The sequence below is a fragment of the Urocampus carinirostris genome, chromosome 4 (genome assembly GCF_059441175.1).
Source record: "Urocampus carinirostris isolate Australia breed hairy pipefish chromosome 4, RoL_Ucar_1.0, whole genome shotgun sequence".
NCBI classification, from domain to species: domain Eukaryota; kingdom Metazoa; phylum Chordata; class Actinopteri; order Syngnathiformes; family Syngnathidae; genus Urocampus; species Urocampus carinirostris.
This window is the reverse complement of record NC_142352.1, coordinates 31696231-31714576: the sequence shown is the minus strand read 5'-3', so window position 1 is coordinate 31714576 and position 18346 is coordinate 31696231. Positions and strand designations below refer to the sequence as shown.

General features: G+C 39.3%; 1 protein-coding gene across 2 annotated transcripts in view; it reads right to left on the bottom strand.

Moving 5' to 3' along the window:
- Positions 1-255: 255 nt before the first annotated feature.
- The window catches only part of c1qtnf4 (C1q and TNF related 4), a 44720-nt gene continuing 26629 nt past the window's right edge, over positions 256-18346 (bottom strand). The window contains exons 1-3 of one of the 2 annotated variants that reach the window (XM_088334183.1): positions 15823-15898; positions 10929-11292; positions 256-5595 (exon numbers count right to left, since the gene is read on the bottom strand). In XM_088334183.1, the coding sequence (XP_088190309.1) occupies positions 4807-5595; positions 10929-11292; positions 15823-15896 (1227 nt within the window). In that variant the 5' untranslated portion in view covers positions 15897-15898 and the 3' untranslated portion in view covers positions 256-4806. Of the gene's footprint in view, positions 5596-10928; positions 11293-15822; positions 15899-18346 lie in introns of those variants that run through there. The other variant, XM_088334184.1, reaches the window with a different exon arrangement.

Genomic DNA, 18346 nt, shown 5'->3' with positions numbered 1-18346 from the left:
TCAAGGAACATTGCTGACGAGGCTTGACCAGACATGGGGACTTGAGACTTAGTGACTTGGACTCGAGTCGACTCGAGTCGCTGTTTTTATGACTTGTGACTTGACTTGGACTTGGCAATCTAAGACTCGGGACTTGACTTGTGACTTGACTTGCCCAAGAAAAAAATACTTGGGACTTACTTGGGACTTGAAGGTGAAGACTTGAGACTTACTTGAGACTTGCACATGTGTGACTTGGTCCCATGTCTGGGCTTGACAAACGTGCACATGACAATCAACACACATTCTTTGCTATTTAAATCTTTCACAAAGAGGTGAAAAGTATGTTTACGTTTGCCATAATTGCTAAAAAATAGCCTTTTATAATTTTAAATTGTCCTAATGGTGTCATATTTCACATTTTATTTTCTATTTTTCCATTTAAAGGTACAGTGTATTATTTAGTGCCTCTAGTGGTAAAAACATATATTTAAAAAAGACACTTATTATTGAAATAGAAAGTAAAACTACATGAAAATCATAAAAATGTGATTTTTTTTCAAATTCACTGTTGTTCGAGAAATTTACATCTATTTTACATATGCATTACATCTCTCTTTAGAAAGCTGTCTCTTTCGGCACATCTTAGTAAAAAGAACCGCCACCAACGGCTCTTCAGATTATTTTGTTGCTTTAATCCGTATATTGCCAATAATAGGGTTAGGTTTTGTGGGGTGTGCCATATGAGGGGAAGCAGGAACTAAGGTAGGGGTTTTCAAAATAAGGGTGGAATTTAATAACAAACCCACGAACAAGTAATATAATACATAAACATGATGGGAACTAAACTACTAACATGGCAGTAAAAATGAAAAATTACCCGACCCCTTAAGGAACCAGGGGGAGGCCTCCCCTCACATGGGTCCATCACCCCCAAAAACCATTACAGAATGACCCCCCCCCACCAAAGGACCCATGAATAGCCCCCACATGTCTGTCCTTTCAGATTCTGGTTCTTGTCTCACCCACAAAAAATCGCAACAAATCATGTATTATTAAACACAAGATTACTTTTTTAAAAATTAATTTTTAAAAATGTAGAAGTCGACTATGTTGCAATAAACGTTTTTTTTTTTTTCACCCCAGAGTGAACATTTAAACATTTACTTTTTTTTATACTAAGCAACTGTATAGTCAATCGACACAGATTAACTGGAAAAGAATAACATCTGAACCCTTTCAGTGTTATAAATACACTTTAAAATAAAGGAACTTTTAACTATTTACAATTTAATTAAGAAAAAAAAAACGACACATCAGTATTACATATCATGAGACTCATCTAGAGGGAGCTCACCTGATTGTCCAACATCCTGCTGCTATGGCTACCCCAAAGAAAAAGAAAAAACTGGGCCAAAAAGAAGAAGACAATGGTGCGGTTTGGTCACTTTGAATCGCCACAGTTTGTATTCTTGCTTGTTCGTTTTAGAACTCGTTTTTGGTTACACTACACCATGGGTAGGCAACCCAAAATGTTAAAAGAGCCATATTGGACCCCCATGCCAAAAAAAACAACAAAAAAACATATGTTTAGAACTGCTTCTAATTAAAAGCTTTAAACAGTAATCTTGAACAAATTAAATACCTGAATAACTTTACTTTAGATAATACAGAATGTCGACATTATGGAAAACTAAATTCAACTCCCGGTTCTGTCCTACAGAAAATGATCATTTTCAATTATCAAACATTTTTAAAATAGCACCAACGAGCCATTAGGGAGCGCCAAAGGCCCGCATATGGCTCCACAGCAAGTTTAGCGGGTGGAGATGTCCAATCTTTCTCTGTTTAGCCAATCAGAATACAGAACACAATGCTCGATGAAAATCTAAGAAGTAGCAAAACCGCAATAAGTAAAGCGCAATACAGCAAGGGAATACTGTTTTAGCCTTATAAGCAAGGCAACACATAATATATATTCATACTGTTTATACCTAAATTTATTGGAAACTTTGAAAATTGTGTCATGTTTTCCCTCCTATTAGCCTTATCGTTTTTTTAAACATTGTTGAAAAAAATGCAAAGGAGCCGGGGTACCACCAAAAAGCGCCATTGGGCCTCTTACGGCTCCAGAGCTGCTGGTTGCTTTCCCCCTGGAGTACTTCTAGAGCTCAAATAACACTCACTGTCCTTTAAAGAGTGCATTTCTAACTTTCTCTTGCTCCACATTAAAGAATCATGAGAAAAAATCATAGAAACAACAGTCTTAGTGAAAATTTACCATCCTGTTCCCTATGGCAAAATAGTTTACAAGAAAAATGGAGACTTCACTCCTCAAGAGTCACGGTATGTGTGATAGTTTCACAATGTAAAGGTTAATGACAATTTCTAACTGCATCATGTTCCTCTCAGCAAGGGAAAATGAAACCGACACGCGTATTATCAGTGGCCTTGAAGAGGAAATTTAATTTTCCCCTTGATGGTCTCCATCTTAAGCAATAAATTACACTGCCAGATTTAGAAATCAAATTATGCTGCACACTCCCGCAGGCTCAGCGATGGCATGCGGTCAACAGGGCATATGGGTTGGATACGGAGATGACAATATTCCCCAAAACTGTTTGGTTTGTCCTCAGATAACCTCTGTAACCTTTTTGGGTGTGTGTTTTCAGTTACGAATGGTAAATGGTAAAAGTTATTTTTCCCTAATTATTTAGCAATCACAATGTTAAATAAAACCAAAACAGTCTTGCAACCTAAGGACAAAAAAATATTTTGTCTTCTTTTGCTTTGTACTGGCCGAGGGTGTCAAACTTATTATAACTCGGGCCACATGGTAGAAAAAAACTCTTTCATGTTGGGCGGTCTAGTAAATTAATGGTAAAAAAATGTCTTTGCTGTAGGGCTCATTGGAATAATAAGCAAACGTACATGAACTATAATATAAACATGCGTAGGTTAAGAAATTGTCATGATTACTGATTTGACTCAGCTGTGCCCGCTAATTTGGCGCCAACTGCCACGGGTTCTGATTGGCTCCCTGTCAGTATTTGAACCGAGTCCTGTCTGTCCCCTATTGTCAGTCCATCTGCGAACTTCAGTGAACACTAGGCAATCCTTTTCGACCCTGACTCCCACCTGTCCCATTTTTTGCTCCCGTCTACGGTTACGACCTGTTTTGCTCCTGACCACGTTTATTCTCCTGTCCCGGCTTACGACCTCTTTTTGTCCCCGACCACGTCTACTCTCCCGATCTGGATTACGACTCGCTTCCGACCCTGACCACGCCTTGCTCTCCCAGTCCCGGCTACCGACCCGTTTTTTCCGTCCCTGACACCACCATCGCTCGCTACGGAAGATCCACTACTGCGTTCGGAGCACATTCCAAGTACGAGAGCGACTTGCTTCCCGTGTCCAGCGAACACCGGATCGTGGGCGCAGCCCTTTCTCTTTCCTCCAATAAATCTTGTGAGAAACGTAACGCAACTGGTTCCTGTTTCCGTTCTGGTCCTGAAAGAAATTTGTATAAATTTTAAGGCTCACCTAGGGGGGGCTGACATAATTTACCGCTTATCTTGCTGCTAATGGTACCACAACAAAAACAGAAACTTGTTAATGGCTGGCCCAAACACTTTTAGAAAATGGTGCAGTTTGCTCACTTGATTCCTTTGAACTTCTCCGTAGTCTGTATCCTATCTCTGCTTAGTAGCACTCTTTTTCAATCGTACTACACAATACAGCGACATCAAGTGGTCAAATAATGCACAGTGTCCCTTTAGACACAAAATGAATCAAAAAGCACTCTTGAGAGTGGTGGTGGCCCTATAATATATTACTGAATATCCGCTGGGTATACTTTTCTTGTACAACATTTTCTGCCATGGTCGACAAATTTGCTTATTTTAAGTATTTGTAACTTATTTTACAAGTTAAAATTCAGTATTGTTCACAGCCAATAATGCTTATTTCAAATATGTTTTTTCTTATTTGACTAGAAAAAACAAAAGTGAAAGACTCCTAAAATAGCATAGTTTTTTGCCAATGTAAATTATTCACAACAGTGTGTTTGCATTGGTAGAGGTTTAGAAAACAACAACATAGTTGTTGTTTTACACTTGTATCCGAAGTCTGTGAACCATCGTATGAAGCAGGGGTTCATCAGGCCTCCCAACAAATTTAATCTGGCCGGCAAGACGATGCTGAGAGAAACATGAGGAAAAAAATGAGCCACTTCTCGGCAAACAATGACCTGCAGTTTGTAATATGTCCACTGGATATGTCCAATACATGGACACAACTTTTGCATATAAATGCAAACGAGAAAAAAACTATTTGCTTACGTCATCTATTTTCATGATGTATTGCCGAGGTATCAGATTTAAGATTTTTTATCAGCATATAAAAAAAATGAAGACCTAAATCAGGTATTTTTATGTTTTCAAGTCAATGCAGCCCGAATTCTGAAGTTTGTCGACCCTGGGTGTGAAGTAACATTGTTAAAGAAAAAATGATGCCTACATTTATTTACATTAAACTACATTCTGATGTAAAGTGCTTATGGAACTTATATACACATTTGGGGATCATTTTCCTGACACACATATTTCCTAATCAATGTCTGAATAATCAGGGCAGGAAAATTAATCCGTTTGCTGTTTATCAGATAATGGAGACATTTATTTTCAAGAAATCTGATCCAATTTCGATCCAGTAACGTACAGATGGATTTTAAGAGAAGAGGATGGATGGAAGAGCCGCCATATTTCATGTTCACCAATTTGCATTAACTCCAAGTTTAACATTGAGTTTGTAGCCCGGGCACTTTGTCTAGGGTTTCTTCTCTTCACGCGACAGTTGGTTGATGTTGTCGGCCGTTGTGGTGGGCATATCTGGGTACACCAGGAACCCCGTGAAGGTGATGTATTTGGCATGGTTGCTGTAGGCCCCAAATCCATCTTTCTGGTGAGAGTAAAGCCACACTGTGTCGCCGGCTTTAAGAGACAGCATCAAGCTCTGACTCTGCAGTGCTTTTTCCCCGTGACTGTCGTCGTAAATCATGGCCTGCACCTCTAGGTGGTTCTTCATCAGTTTGACGGAGAGCGTCTTTTGAGGAAGCTTTCCCACATTGAAAGAGAAGAAGTACGCACCAGCAAGGCGGCACATAAATACTCCTTCGGTCACGTTGAAGTCTTCGCCAATGTTGACAAACGCTGTGTCAAAATTGACTGGCTGGTGCTGCGGCATTCCTGCCTGATTCACTCCGATGATGCTCCTAGTGCGACCCACCGAAAAAGCAGAACGTGGATCTTCTCCGTCATCCTGATGTGGCTCCTCCTTGTCCACCGCGTTCCATACATCCGACACAGGGTCCGCTACATCCTGGTTGCTTTTCCACGTCGACGCATAGTCCTGATGGAGCTCTTTGGAGCTATCGTCAGGACGGTGGCCCAACGTATGCTTCAGCTGGTATTCGTAGGTGTCTGGGTAGATGAGGTAACCGTTAAAGGTTGTATAGTGTCCTGTGTTACTGTAGAGGGCATAGCGAGGATCTCCGTGGAGACGGAGCCAGATGGTATCGCCAAACTCCAGCTGCAACATGACACTCTGGCTCTGTACCTAAAATATAGGAGCAGGCTTAGATGTTTTCAACACATTTAGGTCGTATCATTATCAAGTTCTAGGGAAGTACTTAATCACTGAAAGGACGAATTAGAAAACATTTCAGGTGAAAATCCGGCTAGAGTCTAATTTATGAACAGGGTGAAAATATTTAAAATCTCCTTGACTATTACAAAGCGTCGAGGAGAGCATTATTAAGCCAAACTTACAATGACTTTGTGTTGGTTTGAACAGAACAACACCATTTGAATTGTTTTAAACCAAACCAGGTTGATTTTAGTTTGTTTCTTACAATATGATAATTTCGTTCCGTTTATTAATAAGAAGTGCCAATTTTGGGGTATATATAACAATTGTTTTTAAATTGCAATCATTTTGAGGTGTTGGTGACTCATCTCATCTCATCTCATTAGCTACACCGCTTGTCCTCAGTAGGGTCGCGGGGGTGCTGGAGCCCATCCCACCAATCATCGGGCAGTGGGCAGGGGACACCCTGAACTGGTTGCCAGCCAATCGCAGGGCACACGGGGACAGACAACTCGCTCGCTCATTCACACCTAGGGACAATTTGGACCGGCCAATTCACCTGAAATGCATGTTTTTTTGGAATGTGGGAGGAAACCAGAGTGCCCGGAGGAAACCCACGCAAGCACGGGGAGAACATACAAACTCCGCACAGGAAGTCTGGAGCTGGATTTGAACCCACGCAGGACATGCGGCTAACCACTGCGCCGCCATGCTGCCCGTGTTGGTGACTCATAGTTTAGTTTATTTTAGCACAGCACAAAAAAAATTATAAATAAATAAATATATAATATATAAATAAATAAATAAATAAATAAATATATATATATATATATATATATATATATATATATATATATATATATATATATATATATATATATATATATATATATATATATATATATATATATATATATATATATATATATATATATATATATATATATATATATATATATATATATATACCAGCTCAGTAGCCTAGATGGTAGTGTGCCCGCTTTGAGACTGGGAGGTCGCTGGTTCTCGCCTCGACCGAGACATACCTAATTGGTATAATGGCGGCGCCCTCTGGCTGCGGCTGCATCGACTCGCTACAACGGGTCAGATGTATCGACATTTCGTTCTGTGTACATTGTTACAAAGAATGACAATACAAAGGAAATTATTATTATAATTATTAATTATATATATATATATATATATATATATATATATATATATATATATATATATATATATATATATATATGCCCTGCGATTGGCTGGCAACCAGTTCAGGGTTATATATACAGGCGGAGCAGTGGTTACCGTGTGTGCGGCACAGTTCTGAGGTCATGAGATCGAACCTTCTTTTGTGGAGTTTGCATGTTCTCCCCGTGCTTGCGTGGGTTTCCTTTGGGCACTACGGTTTCCTTCGGGCACTACGGTTTCCTCCCACATTCCAAAATCCTGCATATGAGGTTAATTGGCTGGTCCAAATTGTCCCTAGGTGTGAATGAGTGAGCGAATTGTCTGTCCCTGTGTGCCCTGCGACTGGCAACCAGTTCAGGGTGTCCCCTTCCCACTGCTCGAGGATGGCTGGGATAGGCTCCAGCACCCCCGCGACCCTACTGAGGATAAGCAGTGCAGATAATGGATGGATGGATGGCCATATATAGGTAGATGATTCAGGTGCTGGCAGTGGCCCAGATCTTTCTCCCTGGAAACCATCACAGAAGGGTTTATTAAGGTGGAGGTTATTCTCCTCCTTGTAGCAATTGAGCTGGCCACTCTGTTTCTTCGCAAGTAGCTGCTTTGTGAACCCATAGGGATTTGTCACGAAGGTAGCCCTCTTCCTTGCCCGCTCGTTTCTGCTCCTCCTGTGCTGCTCTGCTCTCTTCAGTCATGAACTTTTTGCATAGGGTGTTTTGCACTTCTGCTAGAGGACACCTCTCCCTCACTTTTTTGAACTTCTTCATCTGGCTCATAAGCTCTTGCCTCATCTGGTGGATCTTTTTAGCCGAGTTGTTCATAGAGTAGGGGACCTTCACCTCTTTCTTCTCCTCCAGTCTAAATTTCTCAGGTGCTGAACTGATGATGATTGCTGTCATTGTCTCGAGGCGTCAATCATCATCGCCTTTCGCTGTTGCATCTAAGATGGTGTTGGCATCTTTGTCAAACTCGAGCCACTCCTTCTCCTTGTTCGCTTGGGGCTATTTTACCCAGCCATGTTCTGATGTTCTGCGTGGGTTTGATGCTTGTGTCACGCTAAGAATCTGGGCACTGTGGTTTGGCTCCGGGCCTAACTCCCGCGTCTCACCAGGGTTAAATCCCTGAGCTCTGTGTCACGTGTTTTGTCTGCACACACCTCATCTTGGCCTGATGGATTTTCAGGTCACGCGGGTTTTTGCCCACTTTGCTGCAAAAGCATTTTGTACTTGTTACCGGCTTTCCGTCGCCATGTTTCCGTAGCATAGTGCTGATAGTATGAATGGTTCGGTCCTGTACATAAAAAATATACTGCTAGCTATAGTTTACAGTCAAGGTGTTACGCAACAGACCCAGTTTTGGCTGCACGTCGCTAAGGAATTCTTTACAGTATATCTACCGTAAATTCCGGACTATAGAGCGCACCTAATTATAAACCGCACCCACCACATTTCGGGGGGAAAACCGATTTTGTACATACACAAGCCGCACCTGTATATTAGCCGCATGCGCCCACATTGAGAAAATGCAACACAAACACAAAATTAATCCATACCCGACAGTCCAAAAATCGCAGCCGGCAAAATGAACGGAAAATGATACCGGTACTTAAGGTTTGATGTAGACCTGCAGAGTCCGGGTCCTGTTGAAAGTAATCCAAGGAAAAAAATGTATATTTCCAAAAGTAAGGGTGGGAAAAATATATATCCACTATTGTCGGCCGCGTCCACAAACACGTCTCACCTTTACTCCACTTCCCGTCAGCCGGCGTTTGCCCCACCCCTTCTTTCTCAATTGTTCGTGCAAAACATATCAGAATAAGTTTCTAAAATAAATACATTACAAAAATATGCAGTTGCAAATACATATTATACATGGTTACACATGTTTACAAAGAAAGACGGTACACCGAGAGAGTTTTCAAAGCTTTAATAATAATAATATTAAAAATAATAATATTCATCCCAAACCGTGCCTGTGAAGGGTAGCAAAATGCTACTAGAAACACGCTCGCGACACAGTCTGTTAAAAAAAACATACCGTACATCTAGAAACCATGGTAAACCGTCCTCATCTGCCTCCTTATAATTGACGTCATCAAAGTCGTCTTCCTTCAACATAGGAAAGAAACTTTGTCATATAGACGTCGTCCCACGCTCCCTTATTCAAAAACACGCTAGCAACATGCTCGCAAAGTAAAGATTACGTGCAGTAGCTCTGTTTCCTTCTTTATCGGACTGCTCGATTGTGTTTAGCTTGAAAGTTGCGTCATGTGCCTTTCTTTTTGCAATTTGCATGATGAGAATATGACTACGCTAATTTAATTTGTGCACAACCTAAGAAGTTGCAGTCTTCCTCAGCGCATATATTCCACCGGTCTAAATCTTACCTTTTGTACTCGAGCGCCGCTGGCGGCCGTTAGAAAAATTACATAAATTGGCCGCATCACTGAATAAGTCACAGGGTTGAAGGTTTGGGGAAAAAGTAGCGGCTTATAGTCCGGAATTTACGGTATATATATATTTTGTTGGAGGATCTGCACATGATGCATTTACTTTTACTCATGTAAATACTTAGATGACTGCTTTTTACTTCTACTTGGTTAATATTTTCCTCAAGTCACAGAACTTTTATTTGAGTAACAGACTTCTGCACCTAAGTTATATTATTCAGATAAATTTATCATCAAGAACACGCTTACCAAACTATCAGTTTAACTTCTAATCATGAAACCCAAAGAAATGTTCATGCCCAGTATCAAAGTAGAAAATGCGCCACTTCCTCTTTACACCTCTACGTCTTCTACGTAGGACGTCGTTTTTGATTTTCGCCAATAGCTTTACAAACTTTATTTCTGCTTTTCGGCCAAATATTTTACTATTTGCATCTTTTAATCTGCAGAATATGTGTTATTTTGTTCAGTTTCTTTTCGCTGCACTTTGCCGAAACGCGCACTTGATTTAAGGGACTCTGCCCAAGTAAACCCCGAGGTGCATACCTCAGCCAAATCGCACACTTTGCATACTTCAGAAATCTTCGGGTTTACCTCAGCGCCTAAGTAAAGCATCGGGTTATTTTGTATTTGTTGTACGGTTTGAGTGTACTGTTTCTGCAACATTATAAGATTTTGTTTATGGTATTGTATATGTTTATGTTCAATAAAGCAATAAAAAATAAAAAAAAGCTTCGGGTTTTGCTTTGAGTTGCCCTCAAATCAAGTTCAGCCGGGTTCAGGTTCAGGTTTAGCCGGGTTAGGACTTTTATACTTGCAGGCTGGGTTGGTTTGGATTTTTTATTTCATCAATTATATCAATTCATCTAACCTCACACAGTGAAATAAACTGCCCTTAAAAAGTATTTTTTGTCCGGAGAGAGAGTTTGGCGGTTTTACTGAAATTGTATTAAAGTATGTGGTTTGGCTCACTCAAAGAAATCAAAATCAAAGTACTTTACTATTTAGGCTTTTGGAGTCAAAACGGTACCCAACCCCTGGTTTCCCCACGAGATTTCGAGTTCGTATCTGAAAGCCTTTTAGAGGGCCTTGAGAAATGTCCCCTATTCACAAACTATGATTGGCTAGGGGGCGGTAATCCAATAAAGTGATTGTGCCAACAGCTGTTAAGCTTGAAGAGACCTAGCTGTACAAAGAAATATATTGTTTTGGTTCAACGGCAAAATGTTGGAAACCTCTGAAGCGAGCGAGCATTTCACAAGAAAAGGCTTGGTACACCACTTTCGGCCAAGAGGTCAGATTTCAAGCCTGAGCCCAAATTTCTGACTTCTCTCTCTCGCTGACTTTTTTATTATCCACCGGTCATTATTCTTTTTTGTGTTTGTTTATACAGTCTTGTTTAACTTCAATTTTGTTACAAAAGACAGGCTTTAATTTGTTATTGTAAATAACCACTCCTCCTCCCGAATCCTCACAAATAAAATACGAAAGTCAGGTTTGCTCCAAGTTTCAAATCAAGTAAATTGGTCGTGTTTGGGGTGGGTTGGGCTGGATTTTTTTAGGCCCAATATTACCTCTGGGGTGAAAGCATGCATCTTCTCATCTAGCCTTTATCTAACATGCCGAAATGTGCTGCCTGAGCAACAAAGCTCTGACTTACCTTCCTCTCTTCGCCAGCATTCTCCTCATAAACGATGGCTTGCACCTCATTTCTGTTCTTCATCAGCATGACAGACAAGTCTTTATGGGGGAACTTCCCTACTGTGAAGGAGAAGTAGTATGCCCCGGGGATGCGGCAGCGGAATAACCCGGTCTTTGGGTCAAAGTCCCCCCCGATGTTGACGTAGACTGTGTCAAAGGTCACTGTCATCTTTGGTCCACCTTCCATACTGTTGGTCCGCGCCACAGAGAAAGCTGATCTTAATTCAGGGTTGCCCGGCAGCCGGGCAAAACCAAGCACGACGCCCGAGGGGTACAGGCACAGCAGACCAATCAGCATGCTTGCTGGGTGCAGCATTTTATATCTGCAGGGAAAATAAATTGAAGAAAATAATGACTCTTAGACACATTGAAAAATAAACAGTGTACATTTACTGTATGTCTACAAAAATATCTTCTTTAACTCATACAATACTGCCATAAATACACTACAAAAATAAAGTTTAAAAATTAGTAAAATGATGGTTAAAATAGAGAAATATCATTTTCAAAGAAAGCTCTCTTAATTTTTTCGACTATTACCAATTCTTTATATATATATATATATATATATATATATATATATATATATATATATATATATATATATATATATATATATATATATATATATATATATATATATATATATATATACGGGGCAGCACGGCGGCGCAGTGGTTAGTGCATGTGCGGCACAGTTCATGTCTTGGGAACCTCCTGCGTGGGTTCAAATCCAGCTCCAGACTTCCTGTGCGGAATTTGTATGTTCTCCTCGTGCTTGCGTGGGTTTCCTCCGGGCACTCCGGTTTCCTCCCACATTCCAAAAACATGCATTTCAGGTGAATTGGCCGGTCCAAATTGTCCCTAGGTGCGAATGAGCGAGTGAGTTGTCTGTCCCCGTGTGCCCTGCGATTGGCTGGCAACCAGTTCAGGGTGTCCCCTGCCCACTGCCCGATGATTGCTGGGATGGGCTCCAGCACCCCCGCGACCTTACTGAGGATAAGCGGTTGCAGCTAATGAGATGAGATGAGATATATATATACCTGTGTATCATATAGTATTCTGACCCTGAAAAAAGTGTTAATCCGCCCTTTAAAAGTCCAAATATACATATATATAATCTATTTGTGTGTGTGTGTGCATGTGTGTGTAAATGACTACATAGTGAAGTGTATTGTAAAGCACTTAGGAGGTCCACAGTGACTGGTAAAGTGCCATAAAACGCAGTCCATTTACCAAAGTGGTCTGAAAACCTGAAAAATAAGAGCTGTTTTCACCCACATTCACACATACACACGGGATCAGTCCGTTTAAATAAGAGATTTCAAATTCTGTTTGGCTCTGAGGCCCGATCCAGATTTCCTGTTCTGAGGTGGGCCGGATCAGTGAAAGAATGACAGCTCCAAATATTTAGCTTTGTTTTTCACTAGTTAGTTTATCATTCAGCCAACACTAGTAACGCTATATATAGTAATCATGGATGACAAATGATCTTTTCTTAACACAACACATTTATTTAAAAACAATGGAGCACACATTTGCATGTTGGCATTGAATGTGTAACTGCTTTATTTTAACAGGGGAGTGAATACAGATTTACACCTGAACCAACTCACCATGTAATACAAACTCAGCCCGCCCACTAACGGCCCTAAGAGAATATTTGGTTTGCATTCGTTTTTAAAAAATCCTACTTTTATAACAAATGACCGAGAGACTAGGATTTTTTTAACATACTCAGAAATTTGTGTTGAAAGTGTATAATTGACTGCTGGTTTAAATGTTCTAGATTTAGAAGGTGGTTTAAATTAAAAAAAAAAAAAAAAGAAGACAAATTGCTCTATCCCAGTGAGGATCGGTAGCACGTTGCTGCTGTGTCCACTTAGAGTTGAGACGGAAGTCCACCGAGGGACTACAGAATTGCAATGAAGAAAGATATTGACAAGTAACCACAAATCAGAATACTAAATATGAATATTTTCAGAAAGGCATTCAAGACGACCTGAAATAACTTAAATTATAAACGTAAGAGAATTTTTAAACCATACGATAACTCCCCCCCCCCCCAAACAAAAAAAAATCAAGGGTAGGGATCCCTTAAGATGGAACTGCTGCTGTTTATAATGCAAGATGAGTAAAAACGGAACTAGACTGCTACTAGACTGCAAACTGCAATATATCTGTTGCCAGGCAACCAAAACCTGGTTAGAAATCAGAGCATGGCAATTCAAAGCAACCCATGGGGATAAATATTAATACAGTTAGTTCTGGTTGCAGGTGTGAATCCTTCTATAAAAATAAACCGTAGCAAAAAGCAGCTTGAGTTGGAACAAAAAGAAATTCCATTAGTTGTTAAACTCCATACTTGATGCATAGCAATGAAAATTGTTGGCATCATTTTACTTATTGCATTTATGAAATGTTTATATGCATAACAAAACAAAACAAAAATACTTCGTCCATTTTATAAGACTGTGACTACAATATTGTTTTATTAATCTGAATTTACGAATGTACTTCCCAAGAATTAGATATACTTTATACCAGTGGTGACAATCATATGGCTTGCAGGACAAATTCAAAATTCATGCGTCAATTCCATTCATTGACATAGATATAGAAACATTGCCCTGTTGTGGCTCTGCACTGTAACTTCGTTTGGGATAATAGACGACAGTCATTGTGGGATATGTTGTTTTTGGTCAAAGCACTGATTCTACCCATTTATTTTTAAACTCTCAGACATTTCAAGCTCTCACGGGTAACATAAACTGGTGCGGCAGGCCATGAGTTTGACAAAAAACAGTAAACCCAAGCAGTGACTGTTCAAAAGTTCATCAAGTAGTACTCCTGATTCAGAAGGACAGGTAGGAATTTTGTGCACTAAAAGAGCTGAGACTAGGGCTTTTGGGACGTGACAAGGAAGACAATGAACTAGCAAAGAACCAGAGGGACAAAATATTAATAAGTCAAGTCAAGTCAAGTCATTTTTATTTGTATAGCCCTTAATCACAAATAGTCTCTAAGGGCTTCACAAGTTATTACATATAAGAAGTTTAGGTTATTCGTATGCTATAGAGTAGAAGTGAGTTTTAAGCTTAGATTTAAACATTTCCACTGAGGTTGCAGATCGGATCTTAGGGGGAAGTGCATTCCACAACACCGGTGCCCGGATGGAGAACGCTCTCGAACCAGCGGAACACTTCTTGGCTTTTGGGATCATCAGGAGACCGGCGCTCTCGGAACGAAGGCTTCGGGCCGGAACATAGGGGGAAATCAGATCTGAAAGATATGAGGGGGAAAGTCCATGTATGATTTTGTATAGTAATAGGAGAACCTTAAAATCGCATCTTAGGCTAACAGGGAGCCAATGCAGGTTAGCCAAAATTGGGGTGATGTGATCGTACTTTTTTGTCCTTGTTAAAAGCCTCGCTGCAGCATTTTGTACCAGCTGAAGACTCTTGAGTCTGGTCATCGGAAGACCGAAAAGTAGTGCATTACAGTAGTCGAGACGGGAGGTAACAAACGCGTGAATTATGATTTCCGCATCCGACTGAGAAAGTATAGGACGAATTTTAGCAATGTTACGGAGATGGAAGAAAGCGGTTCCAGTAATTTTCTTCACACGTGTAGTAAATTTTTAAGTGAGTCGCTCTGTGTGATGTGGCAATTGTCTATGTTCACAGCGGTTTTAGAGAATAAGTGACGGGACTTAGATGGACCAATAACTAACATTTCAGTCTTTTCAGAGTTAAGACGCAGGAAATTGAGTGACATCCACACTTTTATCTCAGTGAGGCAGGCCTCCAAATTTCCACAGTAAAGGGAAGAGGACGATTTGTCATAGGAATCAGATATTGGGGAAATCAAAACAAGTGGCCACAGCTGTAAAAAGGAAAAATCAACCCCGGAAACCTGAGTGCAGGATTGTGACACCCATGCCACAATTCTGAGTGCTGGACAAGAAATTAATGAGCTGCATCCTTTCAAACTATTAACTTTAGTGCAAAATATGTTAACTAGATTGTTGCAATGTCAGGCGCCACTCCCCAAGCAAACCACGTACTGGAGTCGCGCAAGTCAAAAGCGCTATATAAATGCAGATCATTTCATTTCATTAAGTAAGGAAAATGAAAAAAAAAGTATTAATGTTAAAAATCATAAGATTTATTCTTCCAAATCCAAATGAGAAGTTGAAAAGCTTGTGGATTATGTGAACGATTTCACAAATGTTCAAGGGCTTGTGCAGCGCCTAAGACACTGCATGCGCCAACTCGATAATCTAGCTCCTGACAAATGCACTGAAGCAAATTTTGTCTAACAGTCTCCAGCAGATTACTATTTATTTTCTTTTTTTATGCAACTTATCTGTGAGTTAGTACAGGGATATACATATATTTATTACAACAATTAATTATTAATATTCAAATGATATCTACTTTTCGAAACACCCTGTTACTTTAGTAGTTTTTTTTTTCTTTTCAGAATGAAAGCAAAATAATCCATTAGGTCCCTTGTTCAAGCACTTAATTGGATATTTTGTTTTTTAGTAATTTTGTAGTATTTCAGTAGTAGTATTTTCCCTTAACTGCTAGGGTTGTGGGGGCACCACTTCCTGAGGTGCATCTTGGGCCATTCTTCAAATGGGCTTTTTTATGACATTGGTTTGATCCCCCACATGAAACAGATAGTACTCGTTTACATGGTAAATGTAGCTGGAAATGACTCCCAATCCAACTAAAATTGTCTGTGGTTTGAAATAATCTGTGGTCTGTGCAGCCCTTTGAGACTCTTTGTGATTAAGGGCTATACAAATAAACATGACATGACTTAAAATACAGCACCTTCATCACCTGATTGCTGCTGTCTTTGGTGACATCTGCTCCTCAGAGATAAGCCAGACTTTGACATTGATGGGCAGCAGCATATAAATACTGATACTAGGGCGAAACTATTGTTGAGTATCAAATATTTATCACATTGTACAAAATGCATTACATCACTTGTGGTTTTCATACTTTTGTCCAAGAACAAACGTCCTTTGCCTTTGTGATATATTATAGGCTCTTTGTCCTGTAAAGGACTTAGCATTTCGGTATCCTCTACTTTAGTATCTATCTTCAAATTGTTTAGGTATTTAACCAAATACTTTCACAGATCGCAGCTCACAGTTCCTTTTACCCATTACAAAAACTCCCCATTAACTATCCTCTGATGCCTCACACGCGTTATGAAAAGGTACAGAGGAAACACACAGCTGTGCTTCTAGATAGATATATAGATATATAGATATATAGATAGATAGATAGATAGATAGATAGATAGATAGATAGATAGATAGATAGATAGATAGATAGATAGATAGATAGATAGATAGATAGATAGATAGATAGATAGATAGATAGATAGATAGATAGATAGATAGATAGATAGATAGATAGATAGATAGATAGATAGATAGATAGATAGATAGATAGATAGATAGATAGATAGATAGATAGATAGATAGATAGATAGATAGATAGATAGATAGATAGATAGATAGATAGATAGATAGATAGATAGATAGATAGATAGATAGATAGATAGATAGATAGATAGATAGATAGATAGATAGATAGATAGATAGATAGATAGATAGATAGATAGATAGATAGATAGATAGATAGATAGATACTTTATTCATCCCCAAGGTAAAATTCACATTTCACATTTCCAGCAGCATCCCTGAGCTGAGAACAATCTGCTGAGCTACTTCTATAGAAACTCAAAATAGATTTTAATGAGGAACATAAATGCTTAAAACTGCTTAAAATATTTTAACCAAATACTGTCAGCTCATCTGAGTCTTTTTTCTATGGGGCCGATAACCATTAACCCAATTATTATTGTGCATCATTCAATCCCACTTAAATTTATTGTTACTTTCACTGTTAACTCAACAGCTTCTTCCACCGGCATGTTGTCCTTGCTGGCGCCCCCCCTAAAAAAACTTTAGTAGTAGCACTATATTTACTTATATCTTGTCATTATACATACTTTGACCATGTTTGTATTAAAAAACTTGCAGAGCCACATGTACTCTGTGGGCCGCAAATAAAAAAAAAACGACTGTTAGGACTAGCAAATATTTTTTATTTAATTTTTTTTTTTCAGAAATTTTAAAAAAGCAAAAATTGAGATTACTACCTATTAATTTCCAGGCACCGGTACGAAAACAATTTTGTAACACACTGTGCCATTAACGCATCATGTGATGGGAAATATTGACAACTTTTATTCCACATACTTAAACAACATCATGCCTTACAATAGTATTTACAGCAGGTGATGAATTGCAGACTGACAAGTCAGACCATGTGCACACTATAGTTATTTTTTTTCCATGCATCATTCCAAGTTAACCTTTTGGCAATGGCTGAAATAGTACACAGAGACTTACTTAACTTTAAAATTGGGAGATTTTGTGAACATTTAAATTGTGTATATTTCATATGGCCTCGATTGTGTTTATCATGTTGCACAACGATTAAAAACAAGCTGCCAACAATCCAGTCTCGTTCAATCATGTCCAAATTACAGTGTTTAGCAGCTTACCTACTGTACAATGTTCTTATCTCTAACCATTAATTAAATTCAAATGACATGTGCATAATTGCATGTGAACAAACTGTTCTATAAGATATCAGTGCGGTTTCATCTGAGTCTAGCTAATTGCTTTCAAACGTGGATGTACAATCTGCCCTGTCTGTACATCGCACCGCAGCTGGAAAATAACATAACTGAAAATGATTGCATCTGCAACAGCAATTATCCATTAAATTTCCATACTTTTTAATGTACAATTTATTTCAATTCATTTCGATTAAAATTTTTGTTACATTTAACACTCAGCGATTTAAGTCTGTATATGTTTGTTGCTTTGTTTAGTTTGTATGTTTGTCTATCTGTCCACCCAAGAAAAGGGGGAATGCGTTTAGATATGACCACTATATTTCACAGGCAGTCAGATGAGTTACCCTAGAAGTGAAAAAGGGCCAAAAAAGATGCCACCGCACTTTTGTTTTTGTTGACCGAGCAAATTTTTTCGGAACGATATTCCACTCTCCCAGACCAGAACGACATTTACTATTAACCCACCTCCTTTACAGGCAGTCAGGTAGGTTACCCTAGATGTGAAAACTTCCCCAAAAAGGTGTCTCAGCAGTTTTTACGAAAATAGATTCCCCTCTTCCGGGACAGAACATCATGACATTTCAACACAATGTCTTGCAGATAGTTGACCTATATAGCACATCAATTGCGAGCATCTTTGCTCACAGGTGCCCAATACCATACCTGTCAACCTGTATGTTTTTGCCGTACAAAGTACGTTTA